The following is a 21,378-nucleotide window of genomic DNA, read 5'->3' as shown; positions in this document are numbered from 1 at the left end:
ATATGAATGCGCTGCGTGGGCAGGACCGATTCCACAAGCTCCTCAAAGAATGCAAAAACTATACCGATGCCAAGCGCCTCCACGCCCATATCGTCCACAGCGATCACTGCGACAATAGGTTTCTCGCCAACACGATGATCCAGGTGTACGGAAGGCTTGGAAGCGTGGAGGATGCGTCCCAGGCATTCATGGGCATCCGCCAACTTAATCTATACTCGTGGAGCCTCATGATCCACGCATATGCTCAGAATGGGCATCTGGAATCCGCGAGAAACATGTTTGATGCTATGCCAAAGAGGGATCTGGTAACTTTCAATGCCATGATAACTGTCTATGCACACCACGGGAATCACGTTGAAGCTAAGGAATTGTTTGATTCAATGCCAGAAAGAAACGTACTCTCTTGGATCATCCTTGTTGCCGCATTTACCCAAAGCGGTAAAATGGAGGATACGTTCCAAGTGTTTAATCAGGCATCCTCGGTGAATATCACTTCTCGAAACACAGTATTTGGAGTAAATCACAGTATGTTGTTACTTGAAGCCAAAGAAGCCGCTGCAAAAATGCCAGAGTGGAATGTTGTCTCCTGTAACGAGATGATAGCAGTGAATGCCAGAATTGGGCATTTGGAAGATGTTAAGAACTTGTTTGATTGGATGCCTCAGAGAACCCTAGTTTCTTGGAACACGATGATCCAAGCTTATTCGGACCACAGCAATCTCAAGGAAGCCTACGATGTCTTCAACAGGATTCCAGAGAGGGATGCAATCACATTTGCTGCCATTCTCTCTGGCCACGTTGAAACTGGGGAGATGGACAAAGCTCAATCCATGTTTGAGTTAATGCCACAGAAAGACACAATTTCATCAACGCTCATGATCCGGGCATTGTTCCACAGGAGCGACACAGAATTGGCCAAGCGGATTTTCGACGAGATGGATGGAAGAGATCCCATCAGCTGGAACGCAATGCTGGCTGGATTCACTGAAAAGTTCCACTTCCAGAATGTGCAGCAGATGTTCGACCGGATGCCACGCTGGGACGTAATCTCCTGGAACACACTGATTACGGCATATGCCGAGTCTGGGAATCTCCACGATGGAAAGATTCTCTTCGAGGCAATGCCCCACAGAGACATCGTCTCGCACAACGCCATGGTGGCTCTCTACTCCCGAAACGGCCAGCTGGAGGATGCCGATGCCACGTTCGAGAATATGCCCAAGTGGGACGATGTCTCGTGGAACACGATCCTCCAAGGATATTCCTCGGCCGGGAATATACCCCGCGCGCACGGGATATTCCAGAGGATGCCCGAGAGGGGCGTGGTGGCGTGGACGTGCTTGCTGAGCATGCACGCCCAGCTGGGGCATTTGGATCGCGCGCGAGAGCTCTTCGATGCGATGCCGATCAAGAGCATCGTATCCTGGAATTCGATCGTCGCGGCATACTCCCAGGCGGGAGATCCAGCGTCAGCGATCGCGCTGGTGGAATCCATGGCGCTAGAGGGCTTCCGGCCCGACGAGATCACGCTGCTGAGCGTTCTAGCCGCGCGCGGCCACGCGGGAGAGCAGGGGCTGCGCGAATTTGGGCTGGCGATCGCGGCACACGGATTGGCGCCATCGAAGAACCACTACTCGTGCATTATCAATGCACTCGCGCGAGCTGGGCGGATCCGCGATGCGGAGGAACTCATCGCGGCAATGCCGTTTGCGCCGGATGCGGAGACGTGGGCGGCCTTGCTGGGTGCGCCCAATTACCACGAGAGCTTGGAGAAGGCTGCCATGGCTGCCAAGAACGCCATGGAGGTGGAAAGCCCTCTAACGCGCGGGCTGTCCGCGCCATACGTGATGCTCTCCAATCTCTGCTGCTATGAATCTTAGCCCCAAAGAATTAGGGCGTCAACCCCTATAAATATGGCGGGAATTCAATCAATTTGAATTTGCTAACCTAGCCCTAGAGATTTAGGGCTCTTCAGTGATGAAGCTCTCGGGGCTCCAGCGTCAGGTCCTCAGTCTTTATCGGAGCTTCCTCCGCGTCGCCCGCAGTAAGGCGCCGGAGGCGCGGCGCGAGATGGAGGCGATCGTGAGCGCCGAGTTCCGAAGGAATGCGGTAGGCATCGAGCGCAAGAATTTCACCCAGATCGAGTACCTGCTCAACAAGGGCTGCAAGCAGCTGGAAATGCTCAAGAGCTCGAGCGTCAGCGGCGTTAGCATCGTCAAGCCCAAGCAATTTTGCGACTGAGCCCTTTCTCAGGTACTATTCAAGCCCCTATTCTTCTCCCAAGAATGGCGATAGTACACGGTTTTTCTTAGCATTCTAGAAACTCTTCTTTCTTTCTCACAGCCTTACGAATCCTTCGACCACCAGAAGCAATATTGAGACGAAAGTATTGGAGCACAACAGTCCATCACCCACTCTCTTTTCCGTAGACGCCGATCTACTTAGAAGGTGACAATGAGCACATACATAGCTTGTGCATTGATCATCTCGGCACTAGAGTAGTACTAGAAAACCAGGAACTTTATGGAGCATCAGTGGCAGTGGTAGTAGTAGCAGTAGCAGCACTAGCAAAAGGTTTTTCGACAGTTGGCGCAGTAGAAGAAGATGAACAGGCGCTTGCTTCGCTCGCTACGCACTCTTTGTGTCCACGGCGGCGGTGGTAGTGCAAAGGGTCGTCGGGACCAGATGGAACGGACCGAAACGGCGAGATTGGCTGGCCAGGCTGCAGCTCTAGCAACTTCCTGTGATACAAGGACGGATGCACAGCGGCTGTAGATACCAGAAAGATTTAGAAAACAACAACAGGATGGAGGGAGAAAGACTTGAGCTTACTCGTCGTTTCAGCTTGAAGCGCCGCGAAAACCATCAAGAGAGCGATCGTCGTCGTCTTCCACATCTTTGCGAAAGAGAAAAAACGCGCAGAAGGACGTGATGAGGAAAACAAAAAGAGGTTGGATGAAACTCTTTATGCCGCGTGGTTCCTTATATACTAACACGGGTGCTTTCCTTCCTTGGCTACAGAACCATAGCACTAACGGAGCACGAGGTTGATCCTTGCGAGAAGGATTATCGATCGAGGTGCTGCCGTGCCGGGTTAAAAAGGAGCTCTGCGATTAGTGGTAAATGAGAGCTGCAGAGTTCGTTGGAGGTGGGATGATTGACAGCTTCGCATCGCAGGAATCTTTAAAAATGTGATACTGGAAGCTTTCAATCACAGCAGGCTGATCGAGGTAATTCATCGAGTTTCTCGAGCGATTGGATTGCGACGTAATTGGTGGTCGTGGTTTGATGCTACAGGCAGGCAGCATAACCGACGCTGAAGTTCCACGAGGCAAAGAGCCACTATTCTAAGTTGATTTGACCGATATGATCGGAAAAAATTAAATCGACGGCTCGGCTGTTAGAAGAGGGAGGAAAAGATCAACTATGGCGGAGCACCATCACCACCACGATCACGGCGAAGCTCATGGGTATGTTGTTTCTTTGGGGTCTAGCAGCCAACCTTTCTCGTTTCTTCTTTCAGGGCCAACGAGTGGAAGGGTCCGGATGGAAAGCTCTACCACTCCCATGATGGTTTGGCTCCTCACACGCACGAGCAGCTCGATTCTCCTGGCTACTTCAACCGGCGGCCTTTGGCTCTGCAATCTCGCAACTTTGCGGAGCGCGCTTTTACTGTCGGGATCGGAGGACCGGTTGGAACAGGGTCTGTGACATTTTTCCTCTTTTCTGCAGTGAATTTGGCTCACTTTCGCTTGCTTCTTGTTTTGACTTGCAGGAAGACAGCTCTAATGCTTGCTCTTTGCCAGGCCTTGCGAGATAAATACAGCATCGCAGCCGTAAGTGAGCCCCTTCGAAGTCAAAGCAAAATAGAGATCCTGGTTGGTGCAGGTTACAAACGACATTTTTACACGAGAGGATGCCGAGTTTCTGGTTAAAAACGGTGCTCTTGCCCCCGAACGAATAAGAGCTGTCGAAACTGGTGGATGCCCCCACGCTGCAATTCGAGAAGACATCAGCATTAATTTGGGACCACTGGAAGAACTCTCTACAAAGTTCTCGGCTGACATACTTTTGTGCGAATCCGGAGGAGGTACAACACTGTTTTCTACCGCAACTAACTCGTTTCTTGTTTGCAGATAACCTCGCCGCAAACTTCAGCAGGGAACTAGCCGACTACATCATCTATATTATCGATGTCTCTGGGGGCGACAAAATTCCTCGCAAAGGCGGGCCTGGTATCACACAAGCCGATCTCCTTGTAAGTTACTTTTCATTTTGCTCGCTCCACTCTCGACTGAAGAAAACGCACAGGTTATCAACAAAACGGATCTAGCGCAGGCTGTTGGAGCGGATTTGAAAGTGATGGAACGGGACGCGTTGAGAATGCGTGACGGTGGTCCATTCGTCTTTGCACAGGTAAATGAATGTCGAGCTTTCTTTTTTCGATTTTCTCCACGAGAACTAGTGTGTAACCTTGGCTTTCCAGGTGAAGCACGGTGTAGGATTGCAAGATATAATCGACTACGTGCTCCATGCATGGGAGGATGCAACCAAGAGAAAGAGATCACGGCGGTGAAGTGAGGAAGACAAACGCCATCGCTCCAGAAAGCCGGATCTGACAGAAGAAAATAATCACCTCTTCCACTGATTGCCGTCTTAGCAACGTGATCGCCCTAGTGACTTGGATTTGATTTTCTTTATAGAGAGAAATCTAATAAACAATTTAAGAAGCGTTTGGCCAGTATTTGATTCTATTCTTGGTTATACTAAATACCGTTCTTAACTTTTTGGTTGAGATGGTAATGAATATATTTAGAATATGCCTGGATATTCTAGGATATTCTACCATCTAATGGTTGTTATTTATTTAGATTAATCTTGTATTTATAAATTATAAACATGTTTATAATTTATAAAATTTCCTAAACATGTCAATATATTCTTTTTTATTCTACCATTGGTTAATATGCAATACAATTAATCTTGATTTATAAATTATAAACATGTTTATAATTACTGATCAATTTCAATGACACTGTTATTAAGCAAACCAAATGTTGCATGCAACATGCAACAAATTATTAAGTTTGTTATTGCTGAGTGTTTAAAATATCCTTAAAATATTACATCTTATGGTTAAAATTAAATCTTATAGTATGATCAATGGCTAATATTGGTAATTGGAGTATCTGGGGTACAAGTGATTTCTTATATATGTTATGGTTAAAGTCTTTACTGAGCATATTATAGATACTTAGAAATAAGCTTCATTGGACATAAATGTTTATAAGCTTGGCTGCAAAACTCTTATTAAGTATGAACTAGAATAAGATCCACACACCATGAAACTGTTTGTAGTATGATGGTTTTGTTTCAACTAATAATTCATCAATAGTTGATGCATATTGATTATTTACATTTTTCAAATGGAAAACAATATAATTGAAAACTTTAGAAAAGGGTATAAGGAATATATCTAGAATATTCAGGCACATTTCAAGATATTTCTTTAATCTAATGGTTGTGATTTTCTCTTCAACTTTTCTCTGATTTATTGGTTTAACATTAATATAATTAGTTATCAACCTATTTACCATCTTAAAAAACATGAATCTGGTTCATTAAGAACTTATCCTCAACATGTATAAGTAGCTCTAGGCTTTTAACTTTCTCCCACCAATATGATGGGAAAATTAATATACCCAGACTTTGGCCTTTACCTTTCCAGTTCTTGGCTTGATGTTTACAACACAATCCTTAGAGCTGACTCTCCACGCAAACAATTCTTGGATAGAATCAAAACAATTTCAATAGAAACTATATAATATTTCTGGCCACTAGAGTTTAGCCCAGAGCTTCTGCCAGAAGGCATTTGCATCCATCAGTAATGCATAAAGCTCTACTCTACTACATAATTGAAGATTGCATAACAACAAAAGATAATAATCATCATAACAATATATATGAAAGATTGCCACACAAGATTATTATGATCTATAAGACAATGGTATTGTCTTCTAATTTTTTTAAAAAATTCTTCACGTCAAGATTACCCCAAAATCTTCTATACAAGCTGATATAGTCTAACTAGGGATTGGGATCTTAATATATTAATTGATTAAAGAACATTCTATCTACTACTTTTAAGAATAAATTTTTTCATATCTGAAATTTTTTTAATTTTTTTAAATTTATTTAAAATAAAATAATATTCAAATTATATTATCATTTTAGGATAATATTTATGTAAAAATATTATTATTAAAAAAATAACATTATTAAAATCATTAATTTCTAATTTTAGTAAGTCATATAAATAAAAAGTGCTATCATTAATAAAAAAAGTTTTCCAAACAAAACTAAGTGTTGTTGTATAGCACAGGAAATTATTTTAGTTTGCTTAAGCAAATTATACTTAGAATAAGTTTTTAGATATTTTGGGATATTTTACCATCTAATAGTTGTTATTCATTTAGATTAATATTTTAATTATAATTATAAACATTATGAGGTCCAAGTGTATAACTATGATTCTATATATTTATTAGCATAGTGAGATTTTAATAGTTATTAGATTGGTTTCAATCTAAACCATATATGACATAAAGTTATTGGGCAAATTATATATGTATATTTCTATATTCTATAAGATGAGGGGCAATTCTAGTTGTCCCTGAAAGTGCTTGGATTTTTTTATTTCTTTTAGATCTAACTTTTACAATGACTAAATCACTTTTGTTTCTATAACTTTTTTATTTCTTGTCATTTATTTTCCCTCATTTTTTTCATATTTATTGTAAAGTAGTATATTCCTCCTTTATGGTGGCTTCATGTTCCTCCTTCGGTGACTTTGGAGAAACAATTGATACTTTATGCTATATAATTGGAACTGAACAAATAATGGTATTTTGTTTATGGTTAAGGCATTTTAAATTTTGACGTCTCGACTGGGGATATGCCAAATTTTAGCAAGTTTTTATCATCCACAAATAGATGGTTTAGTAGAATAACTTGTTTAGATCTTTAAGGGGATGATTGCAAAATATATGAAGTTTTAATACTTAGATTAGGATGGTTATTTACCATTTTTTCAGTATTCTTATGTCATGGGGGTATAGAGTTTTTATTGATGATTTATCATAAAAACTCTTATATATTCATGATTCTATATTATCAATAAAGTTGTGTTTACGTTTACGATTGTTATGAGCTCTTGATGCTACATTTTATGATTAATATTTAATAAACATTTTTCCACTAGTCTCTAAATACTTAGGTTGCATACAAATGGGATAACAATGGTGTTATAATTCTCATTATTATCCATGTGTAGTATAAAGTAGATGCATACAAGTGAGATAACAATGGTGTTACAATTCTCATTATTATCCATTTGCAGAGTATAAAGTAGATGACCTAATATTAGTTCTTTTTTCCAATTTTACAATATCTGATTTGTCTTCATATCAAGTGTTTTGGCAAATTAAATTGTAAGTTTATGAAGTTTAGTATAGCATTTAATCCTCTAAAAATTATAAATATGTAACAGCTGAAACATTTCATACAAAAGGATTAGAAATAAGTTGCACCACTTATGGATCCAGTGGTGCCTCCTCTTAATATTCCTTAAGATCTTGGCCTATCAACACAAGAACCCTAATTCTTTTCTATTTTTTTGAGAGGAGATGATATGTCTAAATGCACAATTAAAATGGCTATTAGCATTTGGATTGGTTTTATCTGGACCATTTGCTCTTATATATAAACTAGATTCAGTATATATTATTGAAGAAAAATGTGGTTTGTGTTTATGCCTAGAATATTTGTCTTCATAATCAACTTCTCTTCTAGTAGTCTTAGAATTCTTAATTGAATTATATATTAGTTAACTATATTAATTATAATACTAAACAAGAATAGTACTATTAGTAAGTAAACCAAAATTTGTTATATGCAATGTGCAAACAATTATTTAGAATATTTAATTTTTACTAATATCATTAAAAGAATCTGAACTCCCCAAATTAAAATTGCAACAATAATTTAGGAAAATGAATTTTTTTCATAGTGAAGATAACATAAATTGTTAGCACTATATAATTGTAATATGGAGCACCTAATGTAATCTCTTTGTGTAGATTCTCTAAACAACTGTAGCATTGATCCCGATGATATAAGGTTTGGTTACATACTAAAACACCACTGTATTTTATTTCATTTTTAATATTAGTGCCATCCAAAAGGGTGTTGAAAACAATACCAAGATGTTTCATAAAATCACTATTAGAACTTAAAAATTCATCTTACAATTCCAAAAGGAGGTGCATATGCTGGGCAAACATCTTCAACAACACTTAAAATTGAAAAACTTATAAATAAAATCATGTTGATATATTATACTAATGCTTTAATATGAAAATATATAAATTCACATAAATATTTTCACCAGAAATAATTTTTTGTGCATAAATAAAATTATTTCGTGTAGCCTAAAATATTAAGATGTGAGGGCCAAGTGTACGGCTACGATGCCGTATACTAATATTAGCGTAGTGGATTTTGGTAGCCGTCGGATTGGTTTCAATCCGGACCACTCGCTCCTGTATATAAGCTAGGGTTTTTGGGCTAATGGATATGCATATTTCTGTATTCCCTTTCCATATTCCATGCACTCACATTGGTGGAGGTGAGGGGCACCTTTGATTGTCCCTAGGGAGTGCTTGGATTTGGGATTTCGGTTTAGATCTAGCTTTTGCATCGTCTAGATTTAGCTTTTTCCATTTCTTTTCTTTTGTTCTTTCCTTTCAAGATTTTGGTCTAGATTTAGCTTTTTGCATTGTCTAGATCTACCATTTCTTTCCAGTTTTTTTGTCATTTATCTTCTTTTGCTCTTTCTTTTTAGTTCATCTTCATGGCTGATCCGCAATCTCCTCCTTTGACTCTAGAGCAGCAGTTGGTTCAATTGCTTGATGCTATACGCTTGCAATTGAACAACCAAACTCAGTTGATGGCGGCATTCACGGCACATGGTACAACTCTTGCTGTTGGTGCCAATCCTCGCGTTCGGCCGGAGTTCTTTCGCGGGAATCCTGGGGATGATGTGTACCATTGGTTCGATCACTTTACGGTGATTGCCACATATCATTCTTGGGATGATGCTCGACGGTTGCGTGAGTTTCCCACGTGTCTTCAAGGGACGGCGTTGCAGTGGTACAATGGTTTGAGCGCAGCCACTCGTGGGGATTGGAGTGTTCTCCCGGATGTCTTCAAACACGCCTTCGGACATGCCGATGATTGTGATGATGCTTTCCAACAATTGCATCGTCTTTGCCAAGGGCCATCTGAGTCGGTGATGCAATTTGGCGTTTGTTTCCGAAGTCTTTTGCTTCGTGCGGAGCCAAATATGTCGGAGCGGATCAAGCTAGGAATGTTGTGGCCAGCACTTCGTCAAGATTTTGTTGGACTTATGCATGCACTTTCTCCTGCCACCCTTGACGATGCTTTTCGCTTGGCACAACATTATGAGACGTCGCCTCTTCCACTTCTCGCTGCACATCCTTCCGCTCCACTTCCTATGGGTGATGGTCCTGTTCCCATGGAGGTTGATGCTGCTGCTGCTCAAGTCCAAGGACAAGTGCGAGGACGTGGTCGTGGCCGTGATGTTCGCTGCTGGGCGTGTGATGAAGTTGGTCATACTTATCGGCGTTGCCGTCGTTTTCTGGATTGGCGACCTCCATTTCCTGGGTGGATACCTTGGCGTCAGCAACGTCCCCTGGGTGCTACTGTAGTGGAAGGTCTGGACACCAAGATGCATCCGGGAAACGAGGAATCACGCGAGTAATGGAGGGACCTTGCGCGAATAAATCAGTGACCCCTCTATCTTTCTTTCGGGAGTATCATCAAGGGGTTCACTCGGCACCAGTTCATCCAGTGTTTACTTTCCAAGCTCGTTTTTATAACAAGAGGTCTTTTATTATTCTCTCCGTGTTGGTTGATACAGGTTCGAGTTTATCTTCTATTGCTCGACCTGTTGCCACACGTTGTCGTCTACACTTGCGTCGTGCGGCAGAACCAGTTTTCATTCTTTATGGCAACTGTCGTACACATGCATGTGCATGGGATGAGGTGGATTTGGTTGTGCGTGTGGGCGATCTCGAGCTTGAGTTGTAGCCGTTGCGGGTGGTGCCGAGTCAAGCTTTTGACCTCATTCTTGGTATGGATTAGTTGCAGCGCAATCATGCCAAGTGTGACTTTAAGGTTTCTCCTCCTTGTCTCATACTTCCTTATGTTTCATCCATTCCTCTCACTTCCATACCCCTTCATCCCTCTACTTTTACCTCTGCTTCCACTACTTTTGTTCCCCCACTTTTTCCTTCTGTGTTTCTATCTTGTTCTGCTTTTCCCTTTTCCAATCCCTCCGACGCTCTTTGTGTTGCAGCAGTTGACTGGCTCATGAAGGAGTATTCTGATCTCTTTGAATTTGACCTATCGTCTGGGGCCAAGATTGCCACACGTCATCTGATTCCAACCGGGGATGCTCGTCCAATCAAGGTTCCTGTTTGTCGTCGGTCACCTAAGGAGATCAAGATTTTACGAGCAAACGTCAAGGAAATGCTGGAGAAGGGTGTTATTTGGAAGTCGCGGAGTCCTTGGGCATGTGAACCTCATCTTGTGACGAAGCCTGATGGGAGTATTCGTTTTTGCATCGACTATCGTCCATTAAATGAAGTGACGATCCTAGATGTGTATCCTCTTCCTCACACTGCTGATCTCTTGGATCGTCTGGGGCGAAGTCGTTGGTTCACCAAGCTAGATCTTGTTTTTGGGTATTGGCAAGTACCGATGGCCCAAAAAGATATTCCTAAGACTGCTTTTCGTACACCATTTGGTTTGTACGAGTTTTTGGTGATGCCGTTTGGTTTGAACAATGATCCAGCAACTTTCTAGCGAATGATGGACGAGGTTCTTTGCGATATGCCGGAGGTGACTGTTGACTTCATTGATGATGTCTTGATCCACTCGGAGGGGACGTGGGAGGAGCACGTTCGTGATGTTTGTAAAGTGTTGGATCAGTTACGTGATGTTGGTTTAAAGCTGAAGCGGTCAAAGTGCGTGTTTGGGTCCAAGGACACAACTTATCTTGGGTACCGTATTTCTCGTGAGGGTTTTCAAGTTGATCTTGACAAACTTGTGGCTGTTCTAAAGTTCTCTACTCCGAAGTGTGTGAATGATGTGCAGTGCTTTTTGGGTAAGGTGCAGTATCTCGGTCATTTTGTGGATCATCTTTCCGATCGCACTACACCATTGCGAGCGTTGCTGAAGTCATCAACGTCATCTTTCATCTGGTCTCCGGATTGCGAGCGGGCGTTCGTAGATCTTAAAGAGTTATTGATGACTCCTTCGGTTTTGGCATATCCTGACTACACTCGACCTTTTATTTTGCGCGTGGATGCTTCTGACATTGGTCTTGAAGGTGTGTTGATGCAAGAGAGCTCGAGTGTGCCTGGTCAGCGCCATCCCATTGCATACATCAGCCGTACATTACAACCAACGGAGATGAACTACTCCACGACGGAGAAGGAGTGTTTAGCAGCAGTCTGGGGTTTCGAGAAACTTCATGCATATCTACATGGTTCTCGGACGTTACTTGAAGGTGACCATGCTACTGTTACTTCATTATTGAAGCGGAAGAACCTAGTTGGTCGTACGGCTTGATGGGCTTTGAAGCTTCAGATATATGATTTTGATGTTGTTCATCGCCCAGGGAGTTCTATGGCTGATGCTGATGCCCTTTTTCGAGCTCCTCTTCCTTCTCCACTCACTTCTCATGTTTCTAACGAACCTGTTGTTCCAGCGTCTGTGGATTTTCTAGATGAGGATTCTGTGCCGTCGGCGGTTGTTGTCCTTGACGTTCAGTGTCCACAGGGCGTAGAGCAAGATCTACCTTCTCTTGATGAGGTTCGCGAGGCTCAAAAGATTGAGCCGTGGATTCGAAGGCTTCGAGATGGGCTTGAGAATCCTGCATCACTTGCTGATGACTTGCCTTTCCGGCATTTACATTCTCAATATCGCCTTGAAGATGGCCTTCTTTATTTTGTGGGGACAGATCCTGATGATCATTTACGGTTGGTGGTGCCTTCGGTGTTTATTCCGCGGTTTCTCCATGCCTACCATGATTCTCCTGTTCTAGGTGGGCATATGGGACACCGTCGTGTCACTGAGAAGCTGCGCAGGTCTTTCTATTGGCCGGAGATGCAACATAATATTATCCGGTATGTGCGTACTTGCGTTTGGTGCCAAGCTCGTAATACTCTCCCTTGTGCTGCAGAAGGACGGTTGGAGTCAATTGCAGTTTCCCGTCCGTTTGAGTTAGTGGTGTTTGATCTTATGGGACCTTTTCCACGATCTACTGCTGGCAAGGAGTATGTTATTATTGCTTTTGACTACTTGACTCGTTGGGTGGAAGTTGGTGCTCTTGCTAGTGCCTCTGCAACTGCTGTTGGATACTTCCTCCTCAATTAAGTGGTGTTCCAACATTCTTGTCCATAGCGGATTCTTTCGGATAATGGTCCTGCATTTATGGCTGAGGTATTTCATGTTTTGACATCTCGGTTGGGGATACGCCACACTTTTACGAGTGCTTATCATCCACAATCAGACGGTCTGGTGGAACGGCTCGTTCGGACATTTAAAGGGATGATTGCGAAGTATGTGAACTTTCAGCATTCAGATGGGGATGGTTATTTGCCGTCTCTTCGGTATGCCTATGTCACAGGGGTGCAGAGTTCTGTTGGTGCTTCACCATATAAACTTCTATATGGTCATGATCCAATATTACCAACAGAGTTGGGTTTACCTTTGCGATTGCCACGAGCTCCTGATGCTAGGTCATGGGATCAATATTTGACAAGCATTCTTCCATTTGTCCGAGCAGAGTCTGCCGAACACTTAGGCCGCGTACAAGTGGGACAACAACGGCGCTATAACTCCTATCATCGTCCACCTGCAGAGTACAAAGTGGATGATTTGGTGTTAGTCCGTTTTCCCCATCTTACGGTACGTGGTTTATCTAAGGGGCTCCTTGCGCAGTGGAAAGGACCGTATCGGGTGTTGCGGCAAGCTGGACCGCAAGTTTATGAGGTTCGGCATGACGTTCAGCAGGCTGATCCTTCGGAGATTGTGCATGTGCAGCGGTTAAAACACTTCATACAAAGGGATCAGGAGCAGTTAATACCGTTTACAGATCCGCCGATGCCTCCTCCTGACGTTCCTCCAGATCTCGGCCCATCTACAAGAGAACCCTGACGGCTTCCATTATTCCGAGAGGAGGGGATGATGTGAGGGCCAAGTGTACAGCTACGATGCTATATACTAATATTAGCGTAGTGGATTTTGGTAGCCGTCGGATTGGTTTCAATCCGGACCACTCACTCCTGTATATAAGCTAGGGTTTTTGGGCTAATGGATATGCACATTTCTGTATTCCCTTTCCATATTCCATGCACTCACAAAGAGAATTATAAAATATATTAAAATAGATATACTTTTGTAAGTTTTGGGTTATCTCATAATTTTATTTGTAGTATATTCTTTTGAATGGCTATATGTATAATACAGATTTAATATTAATTTCTATTATTGTTATCCTTGATCCAACAAAGTTCAATATAATTAATCTTAGAGCCACAACAATATCCAGCAGTTGGGAGAATCGGGGCTAACAATTCCACCCAGTTGTATACTAATTTATGGTTAATCATATCCTTTATATCAAGCACACATATATTTAAAATTTATATATCTTGCAGGCTATTACAGTTTTTTGTCAGGCCTCCCAGACTATACCTTCTCCCAAAATTTCTTTAAAGCAAACTAGCAAAGATAGTAGAGAATATCTTTGTTGAGGACATCCTGTTGGTGGATATCCTATTCCCTACTACCTGGCATTGATGTGCTCCTCTCAGCTTATTGCTTACAACAGAGTTTTTGGAGAGAACTTTTCACACATGCAACTCTTGGGCAATGAATAATCTCAATAGTAACAACATAATACTTCTGGCCACTAGAGCTTATGCCATAAAGGCACTTCCTCTCCTCTGCTAATTGTAAAGTTCTAAATACTGCATATAGGATATTCCTTTATACTTAAAATTTATCAATTATTAAAATAAGAACTTTATAGTTTATAGCAAATTATATTATCAGTTTTATGCTATGAAAATAACTAATTCTATTGTATTGATAATATTTTAGATAAAAAACAATTTCAAAATCCTTATGCAATCGGGTATACCTTTTAAGGCTTAATACAGGCACTTCCTTTTCTCCCTATGGAACATAACGGAATTGCAAGTTGACTTAGTGTGAGACAAGGACGGAGCCACAGCAGCTGTAGATGGGTGATTCTGAGGAGTTCTTACACTTGAAAGACTGCTAGTAACAACAGCAGAAGGGCGATAATCCAATTTTCTGTTAGAGAACCACAAGGGAAAACAATCTTTCTGGCAAAAATCAACCTCGTTCTATAGAGTAACTGCTGTCGTGCCGGATGATTGATAGCTTCACATGGCAATGATTTAAAATAAGGGACATGCATTGGCTGGAAGTCCAAGCGAAGCTGATGGTGCAATACTTCACGAATATGGAGGAGTTAGTAGTATAATGAATAATAATCTCTCTGCAAACTCCTCGCAAAATCGAACAGTTTCAGAGCGTGCAAATCAAAACTATCACGACACTGAGTTACACTGAAAGAGGAAACCGTTGAATGGATTCGAACCGGCAACCAGATGAAACAAAAAATCTGTTCCGTTGATATTTCTATATTTGGCGCGAGACGCCCAGAAAAATATCTGGCGGAGTAATAAGCTGCCACGTGTGCAGATGCCATTGGCCACGGAAGCACGGAAACCAGCATTTGTGGGATTCATATGCCACGGAGAAAGATCTGTTGCTTGCTTCATGCAAATTATTCTTCTTCACTCCATCCATTCGTGGCCCCCTCCTCTTGAAAAGAGAGAAAAAAGCTTCCTTAGGTTGGAGCTCGGTAGAAGAACCATCTCTCTCTCTCTCTCTCTCTCTCTCTCTCCCTCTTTGTATTTCTTCTCTATCTCTTCCAGGGAGAAGATCGAGCGCGGAGCTATGGAAGAAGAGGATAGCAGCCACTCTTCCACCATCGAGGAGGAGCTCCACGACTCGGAGCCTCTGGCGGCGACTTCACGCATTCGCGACCAAAACACGGGAGACGTCGTGGACGCTGCCGAAGATGATGACGAAAGGAATGGCGATCGAGCCGAGCTGCCAGATGACAGTGTAAGTTCCCTTCCCTGTCCTGTCCCCTGGGACTGGCAATAACGCGGCGCCGATGCGATGGCAAACACTTCAAAACTCCAGGAGAGCGACTGGACGGACGAGAAGCACAGCATGTATCTCCAGTCCATGGAGGACGAGTTTGTGCGAAGCTTGTACGCGATGAAACGGCCCCAGCAAGCCGAGGCCCAGGTTTGGATCCCAAAAAAATTCCCTTCTCGCATTTGCCGCAAAGTTCTAAGCCAGGTCGTCGCTGAAGAATCTGGCAATGCGTCTGGTGACAAAGCTGCCGTGGAGCCGATGGACACGGGAGGAGACGAAGTCGTCGACCAGGTGATGTGAGATCTCTCGTCTTGTGTCTTTGCCGAGTGAGAGATGTAGAACCGGAGAAAAAAAAGGACTTTTTTTGCTTTCCCTGGCGCTGTGTCCTTCCATTTTCCAGTGCCACTGCCACTCACGATCCTCTGACAAGCTCACGTGATGATAATCTCCTGTGTCTTCCTCGAGTCCTTCTCATAGGATTCCTTTCCTGTTCCCATCTCCGAATAAATGCCAACCAAATTCATGGGAGTCTGAGCAGTGCTACCTCCTGTTTGTGCGCACACACAGCCGTCGGAAACCGATTATCAACCCGATTGCAATGCTCAAAGCCACCACCCCCCACGTCGCCTGTAACCATCGCCGATTCTGCCGCTCTAAGTGGGACTTGACGATGAAAAGCTCGTCCTCAATCTTTTGGAGCTTGACATTCAACTTCTCTAAATGCGTCCGCGATGCGTCCCCGGATATCTGCAACCCGTTGAGCTCCTTCAAAACAGACTGGACGAACCACATGTCCAGTCCTAACGGAGCCTCGCTGCTGGAGCCAACGTCCCTGTCTCTATCCGCTACGCTACCAGAACTACTCCCTGTCTCTGACCCCGAGACCGATCCCACGTCCTCAAAATCGTAGTACTCGTCCTCGTCTCCAAACTCCTGCCGCTGTGTCAACCCGAGCTCCTCCTCACAAAAGATTCGAGCTATGCGCATCCATCCCGTAAAAGATTTCCTTGCATGGGTCTCCATGTAACTCTCGACGGTTCCTGAGAAAATCACCAGTTAACAAAGACACCACCACGTAAACTAAAACCACCATACCCTGTACTCCCCACATTCCAGCTTTGCATTCCAATGATATCAACATGGTGACGCGGCAGCTTCGATCTGTATCACCAGGCGCCAGTATCACTTTACCAAACGTCCGAAAGCTGCTTCCACCAGGAGCGTCGAAAATCGGCTCAGACTTTATGATGACTGAATCTTCCAGCTTTGTATACTGCTGGATTTCTGTCACTTGCAGCTTGTCTGCGCCTGGAAGCACGGCGAAGCTCGTCAGTGTCACGAAAAACACATTGTGCTGATCGATTACCTAGAAGCATCTGTACTACTTTTGGTGCACTCACTGGAGCTGCAAACTTGACTTCCCGCCGCCCCTCCCTCGTCCAAGTGGACACTACCGCACCGGGATCTTTACTGATTTCTTTGTGATATCTCTTTTGGAACTTTTCGTCTCCATACAAGATGCCAAATGCCTTCTGCAATACAAAAGACAGAGAAAGAAATGCGTTTGGTAAAATGAAAGCGAGTTTCGTACCTGAAAGTCGACATGCTCGATGGTTCCAGACATCTCAACTTCTCTCACCATTTCACGAGATGTGAGAGCCGCTCTCCAAAGGACGCATTCTTCACGAATGACAAAACCATCTCAACCGTTGGTGCCCCCAGTTGACGTTCCATGAAGGAATTTCTTTCGAGCTTACGGACGGCTGAGATCACGATCACTTGAGGACATAGACCAGATCGCCTTCAACCAAACTCAAGGACGGCTCAGGATTGGTGGAAACGTAGCAAACGACGGATCCCTGCGTCCCCAGAGGCCTGTACAGTCCCAATGCGAGTATCCTTTCGTGCTCTAGCAAACCGAGGAACAGGTCCGAGAAAGTTTGTCCCTGGTAGTGTCTAGGAACAGCAATTTGTTCGAAGTGTCGGATTTCAGCACTCCCTTCGTCCAATTGGTCCATGGGACATCCAGATGACAGTTGCTCCACTATAGATATCACAGTGGAATTAAAAAACGTTGCGTATCTGGAAAATATTAACTGTCAGCAGCTCAGAAAACATAAATGGAACTCGAACTTACATAAGAAATGTTAATGCTCCAGGACTAAAGCCTTTCCCTTCGATGTAAGGAGGAGCAAACTGGAACCTTCCTGTGTGGTCTCGGTGGTACATGCCAGTGTGAAACAGACGGGCATCTATGTTGAACTTGGGCCGCAGAAACTGGATCTGGTTTTCTTGCTGCAGCTCGACAATAACACGACCTCTTGCAGGGCTAATTAAACGCTCCACGTTCGCTGCAATTCGGACGTTGTTTAAGTCGGCGATGTTGATGGACTGAGACATGGAGGCTGAGTCATCGGACTGAATAGATTCCTCCTGGAGCGTCTCTGTCAGAATGACCACTCGCTCTGCAACGTCAAAGCGTATGAAAAAAAAGAAAAGCCTGACAAAAAAACATATGCATATACAACGAAAGGTCTAGATTCTCAGTACCTGCTTGAAGGACACCAGCGCGAATAAGATCGAGCTCGTAGAGAGCCGTTCCTTGGACGAAATAAACGTCTGAGAAAAGGCCAACGCATCCCCATTGTGCGGCGGTCGGCTCGTTCGGATGAAGGATAACTACCGGCAAGTTGAGGACGTTGTTTATCCTCAAGTTGGAAACAAAGTAGAAGAGGTTGACGGGCCACATTCCTTCGATGCAAACAAGAATGTGTGGAGAAGGTAGCCTCACGACATTCATCGTGTTGCTCTGCAAGTGCGCCTGGATGATTTGAGCCCTCCTTGCTAGCACCGGAGGATCGGGCTTATCCAGCTTGAGAGGTGGCCACCTTGTTGCTGCCTCGATAGCATCTTCGAGACTAGTAACCGTTGTTTTCCTCGAAGACCATGCGGCCAAATTCTTCTTGAGACCTTCCCTCAAGCTACCAAACGTGTTATTCGTGCTCTTCCATTTCTCTTCGTTACGGCGAAACTCCTTCCACCTGTTTTTAACTTGCTGCAACACCATGTCGTCCATGGCGATCTTCAAGTCTTGAGAGAAGTCAAGATACGGACAAGCTTGGTGAACGGGTAACCCAAACTTAGAAACTTGCTCCGCTGCTGCAAGATCGCTGGCAATCACAAGCCCCACGTCACAGGGATCCAAGATGCGCCCCCGTGGATACAGCACCACTGTTCGGGACCCGTCTCCAATTTGCACATCCAGCCCAAAAAGAATCACTCTATACTTGAGGTACATCACTTCCACCACCTGAGCATATTACGATCAGAAAACCTTCAGAAACGAGGCAAACGATGCTAACCTCTTCAAACATTAGCTCCTGACGATGAAGACACGGTGGTAATATGACCGGGAAGACTTCATGCTGAAGGCCTCGATAGTACTGCACCATCCAATGCTCCTCTTTGGGACTTCTGATAAATAAGCCTGACCGAAACAGGTTGATGATGAACGTCGAAAACCCTTGGATATGGCAGCTGCATTTACATGGTAAAGTGACAGTTGAGACAGAAAACTTGACATATACCTTCTTGCAAGCAACTTAAAACGTATTGCTTCGGGACAAAGCACCTCAATACCCGATTCAAACTCGTCCCAGAGCGCACTTTTACAGTTCTCTGGTTTTAATAGTTCAACAATCACTCGAGCCATAGGACCACAGTGACGGTGAACAGATAACGAGCGCGTCATTTGAGCTGCGTCTTCCGCATCAAAATCCTGCAAATAAATATCCATGTTAGTGAGAATTTTGTTCAACTACAATTTACTTTGGCGTAATGATCTGCCAACAAAAAGAAAGCCGATGCAAGCTTTGCCCCAGCGCGAACCAGATCAGTTTCTTTCGTGGGAACACCTTCAATGAACTCAACGTTGTCTTTGTACACCGTAAGCAGCGTTTTTAACTCGAACCTGCAATAGAAAACATTGCAATTTCCAACAAGCAGTCAGGCAAAAGCAACATACGATGGCTTAAAAGGTGCCATAATAACAACACGTATAGGAAACGCCGTCATATCTGCAATCACGAAAGAGGATGGATGCCGTAAGCAACCTTGAAGAGCAGAAGGACCTTTGTCATGGCACGGATGGTAAAAGCCAGAGAGAAAATGTTCTACAGTATTAAATGAAACATTGCCACTCAATATTATAAACCGCGACCCAACAACTTTTTGCAACGCAAGTTTTCCGCCATACGGTCTTGCACCAGGAAAACATAAAGACATCTTAAAGCAGTGATAAGGAAAACATAGGTGCTCACCTGCGGGACGCAAGCTGGAGAATATTATTTATTTGCAAGGGCAGTATCAGGACTGCTGCCAAGATCACGGTGATTGCCACAAAGCGTCCCCAGTTAGACTTCGGACTGAAATCCCCGTATCCAACCGTCGTTATCTATAACAGCACAAAATAGAAAACGGAACTTGGAAAAATATAGAGCATACTCACCGTAACAATCAGAAAATAAAAAGCTTGATAGAAAGTAAAGCAGCCTGCTTCGTCACAGTTAGCTTCTCTTTTTACATTTGCTGGGGTATTCTTGTACTCAACCCACTGAAATATCCCAGCAGCTATGAAAACTGAAGCACGAAGACGAATCAAGATAAAGAACAAACGAGAGTTTGCGTACCAGTTCCTAGAGTGTACATTATAAGAAGAAATATCTGCTGAGCGATTGTACCACCAACTAGTCCCAAAGTAAGCAGGTAAGGTAGTATTCTGCCAGATGACGGTGCATTAAAATCGATATTATCCTTGACAGGAGTTGTCTTCAAAGCAAACCTTGCACCTTCGTGCACGTATTACCCGAAGCATTTGCGGAACTGCGCTGTAATTATCTGCGACGCTGTTGCCACCATTAAAAAAGGTTAAACAACATTGCGGCCTCAAAATTTTACATACCTCCAGATGTAAAATATAGGCAGCGAGCTTATCAAATCGATAATTCCGGCAGTAGAGAAAATGTAATAGAGACGAACAGGAGCACTGCAAAGAAAGACGACAAGCATAAGATGCTGCTTCAAGGAACGAACGAACTACCTAAAGATCCTCAGAACATAGTCGGCAGCAAAATACAAAGAGAAGACCCGCCTGAAGAACTGGGACCATCCTAGTGTCTCCTCCGTATACCTGAGGAGCAGACACAAATAGTTAAACACATTCCAAAACTTTCGCCGCACTTACGTTTGCCGTACGTAAGCAGTCACGGAAATCACAGCGGCGAAAAACTCTACCTGCAAAGAGCAGCTGCATGAACTACTAGCTTTCAAGCAAAAAAACCAAAATCACAGAGAATTCATTCTTCGAAGTTACCCAAATCGTGACGTGACTCCAAGTCCCACTCCTGATTGCGGTCCTAAGCTTGATACTTAGAGGCACATCTCCGTAAAGATAAGAGTTGTGAAATCTAGACAATACATCCTGTTCAAGAACGAAAAGGAACAGTTAGACAAACCAGCGTGAAGAAAAATCGATTGCTGGATTCTCTAGCGAAGCAGACAAAAAGGAATATAAAATCGAAGAGGAAAAACAAAGAAGTCATTCAAAAAAGTACCTTCTCTGCGTCGATGTTCTTGCCTTGTCCCTGGCTATTGAGCCACAAAAGTCCACGAAGATTTAGATCCTCAAACGTCTCTCTCAGCTTCCCAAAGAACGCGTTCTTTGTCACAGACATTTCCTCTTCCGTCTCTACTGGAGGACCACTCGCAGAATCCGCGACCAGATTCACGCATTGCCCCGTGTGAGTGATGACAAGCGTGCACGGGCGCGTGGAAGAGCTCTTGCGCCGCACATCGGAGCTGTCAAGAGCTGGGATCGTCACTTCCATGCTGCCGCTCGCGTCCTCGTCACTGGAAATAAATCATCCGGCGACCGATCGCACCGAAAGAGAGAGCTCACCTTACTCTGGGATCGCTCCGGAGGACCGGCGATTCCGATCGATCCGGCTGCATTGCTCACGCGCAACCCTA

The 21,378-nt window shown here is 43.8% G+C and overlaps 7 protein-coding genes across 15 annotated transcripts; 4 read left to right on the top strand and 3 right to left on the bottom strand.

Annotated features, from left to right (window-relative positions):
* Window positions 1–2: 2 nt before the first annotated feature.
* On the top strand, window positions 3–1,880 carry LOC112344750 (pentatricopeptide repeat-containing protein At4g02750-like). The gene has a single exon (XM_024670085.1). It carries the CDS (start codon window positions 3–5, stop codon window positions 1,878–1,880), a length of 1,878 nt encoding a protein of 625 aa, XP_024525853.1.
* Window positions 1,825–2,950, top strand: LOC9659404 (succinate dehydrogenase assembly factor 1A, mitochondrial). The gene is made up of 2 exons (XM_002965306.2): window positions 1,825–2,253; window positions 2,344–2,950. Exon 1 carries the CDS (start codon window positions 1,978–1,980, stop codon window positions 2,239–2,241), a length of 264 nt encoding a protein of 87 aa, XP_002965352.2. The 5' UTR covers window positions 1,825–1,977; the 3' UTR covers window positions 2,242–2,253; window positions 2,344–2,950.
* LOC9633624 lies at window positions 2,503–2,896 on the bottom strand. The gene is made up of 2 exons (XM_002964947.2): window positions 2,833–2,896; window positions 2,503–2,769 (listed from the first exon to the last, which is right to left on the bottom strand). Exons 1-2 carry the CDS (start codon window positions 2,894–2,896, stop codon window positions 2,522–2,524), a joined length of 312 nt encoding a protein of 103 aa, XP_002964993.1. The 3' UTR covers window positions 2,503–2,521.
* On the top strand, window positions 2,838–4,744 carry LOC9633623 (urease accessory protein G). 3 transcript variants are annotated; one of them, XM_024669903.1, is made up of 10 exons: window positions 2,838–2,950; window positions 3,022–3,119; window positions 3,178–3,230; window positions 3,298–3,470; window positions 3,524–3,703; window positions 3,776–3,836; window positions 3,889–4,090; window positions 4,137–4,258; window positions 4,312–4,416; window positions 4,487–4,744. In XM_024669903.1, the coding sequence occupies exons 4-10, from the start codon at window positions 3,427–3,429 to the stop codon at window positions 4,574–4,576; spliced, it is 804 nt and encodes a 267-aa protein (XP_024525671.1). In that variant the 5' UTR covers window positions 2,838–2,950; window positions 3,022–3,119; window positions 3,178–3,230; window positions 3,298–3,426; the 3' UTR covers window positions 4,577–4,744. The 3 variants fall into 3 exon arrangements, with proteins under 3 accessions (XP_024525671.1, XP_024525672.1, XP_002965351.1); XM_024669904.1 differs by having other exon boundaries at window positions 3,022–3,230; XM_002965305.2 differs by lacking the exons at window positions 2,838–2,950; window positions 3,022–3,119 and having other exon boundaries at window positions 3,220–3,230; window positions 3,302–3,470.
* Window positions 4,745–14,876: 10,132 nt separating this feature from the next.
* LOC9659403 lies at window positions 14,877–15,723 on the top strand. Of its 3 annotated transcripts, none has more exons than XM_024669604.1 (3): window positions 14,877–15,312; window positions 15,394–15,501; window positions 15,569–15,723. In XM_024669604.1, exons 1-3 carry the CDS (start codon window positions 14,884–14,886, stop codon window positions 15,644–15,646), a joined length of 615 nt encoding a protein of 204 aa, XP_024525372.1. In that variant the 5' UTR covers window positions 14,877–14,883; the 3' UTR covers window positions 15,647–15,723. The 3 variants fall into 3 exon arrangements, with proteins under 3 accessions (XP_024525372.1, XP_024525371.1, XP_024525370.1); XM_024669603.1 differs by having other exon boundaries at window positions 15,556–15,723; XM_024669602.1 differs by having other exon boundaries at window positions 15,394–15,723.
* On the bottom strand, window positions 14,932–17,017 carry LOC112344583. Of its 2 annotated transcripts, none has more exons than XM_024669600.1 (4): window positions 16,943–17,017; window positions 16,718–16,883; window positions 16,447–16,659; window positions 14,932–16,391 (listed from the first exon to the last, which is right to left on the bottom strand). In XM_024669600.1, exons 1-4 carry the CDS (start codon window positions 16,991–16,993, stop codon window positions 15,892–15,894), a joined length of 930 nt encoding a protein of 309 aa, XP_024525368.1. In that variant the 5' UTR covers window positions 16,994–17,017; the 3' UTR covers window positions 14,932–15,891. The 2 variants fall into 2 exon arrangements, with proteins under 2 accessions (XP_024525368.1, XP_024525369.1); XM_024669601.1 differs by having other exon boundaries at window positions 16,718–16,880; window positions 16,943–17,001.
* An 85-nt stretch (window positions 17,018–17,102) lies between these two features.
* Window positions 17,103–21,378, bottom strand: LOC9659402 (calcium-activated potassium channel subunit alpha-1). 4 transcript variants are annotated; one of them, XM_024669594.1, is made up of 18 exons: window positions 21,308–21,378; window positions 20,964–21,258; window positions 20,723–20,830; window positions 20,594–20,643; window positions 20,450–20,539; window positions 20,312–20,395; window positions 20,199–20,255; window positions 20,040–20,128; window positions 19,859–19,989; window positions 19,671–19,804; window positions 19,482–19,609; window positions 19,376–19,427; window positions 19,180–19,321; window positions 18,939–19,129; window positions 18,714–18,888; window positions 17,902–18,661; window positions 17,489–17,816; window positions 17,103–17,433 (listed from the first exon to the last, which is right to left on the bottom strand). In XM_024669594.1, exons 1-18 carry the CDS (start codon window positions 21,358–21,360, stop codon window positions 17,127–17,129), a joined length of 3,174 nt encoding a protein of 1,057 aa, XP_024525362.1. In that variant the 5' UTR covers window positions 21,361–21,378; the 3' UTR covers window positions 17,103–17,126. The 4 variants fall into 4 exon arrangements, with proteins under 4 accessions (XP_024525362.1, XP_024525361.1, XP_024525363.1 ...); XM_024669593.1 differs by having other exon boundaries at window positions 19,376–19,609; XM_024669595.1 differs by lacking the exons at window positions 19,376–19,427; window positions 19,482–19,609.

This window comes from Selaginella moellendorffii, unplaced genomic scaffold, assembly GCF_000143415.4.
Source record: "Selaginella moellendorffii unplaced genomic scaffold, v1.0 SELMOscaffold_5, whole genome shotgun sequence".
Classification (NCBI taxonomy): domain Eukaryota; kingdom Viridiplantae; phylum Streptophyta; class Lycopodiopsida; order Selaginellales; family Selaginellaceae; genus Selaginella; species Selaginella moellendorffii.
This window is presented reverse-complemented; position numbering and strand designations above follow the sequence as displayed.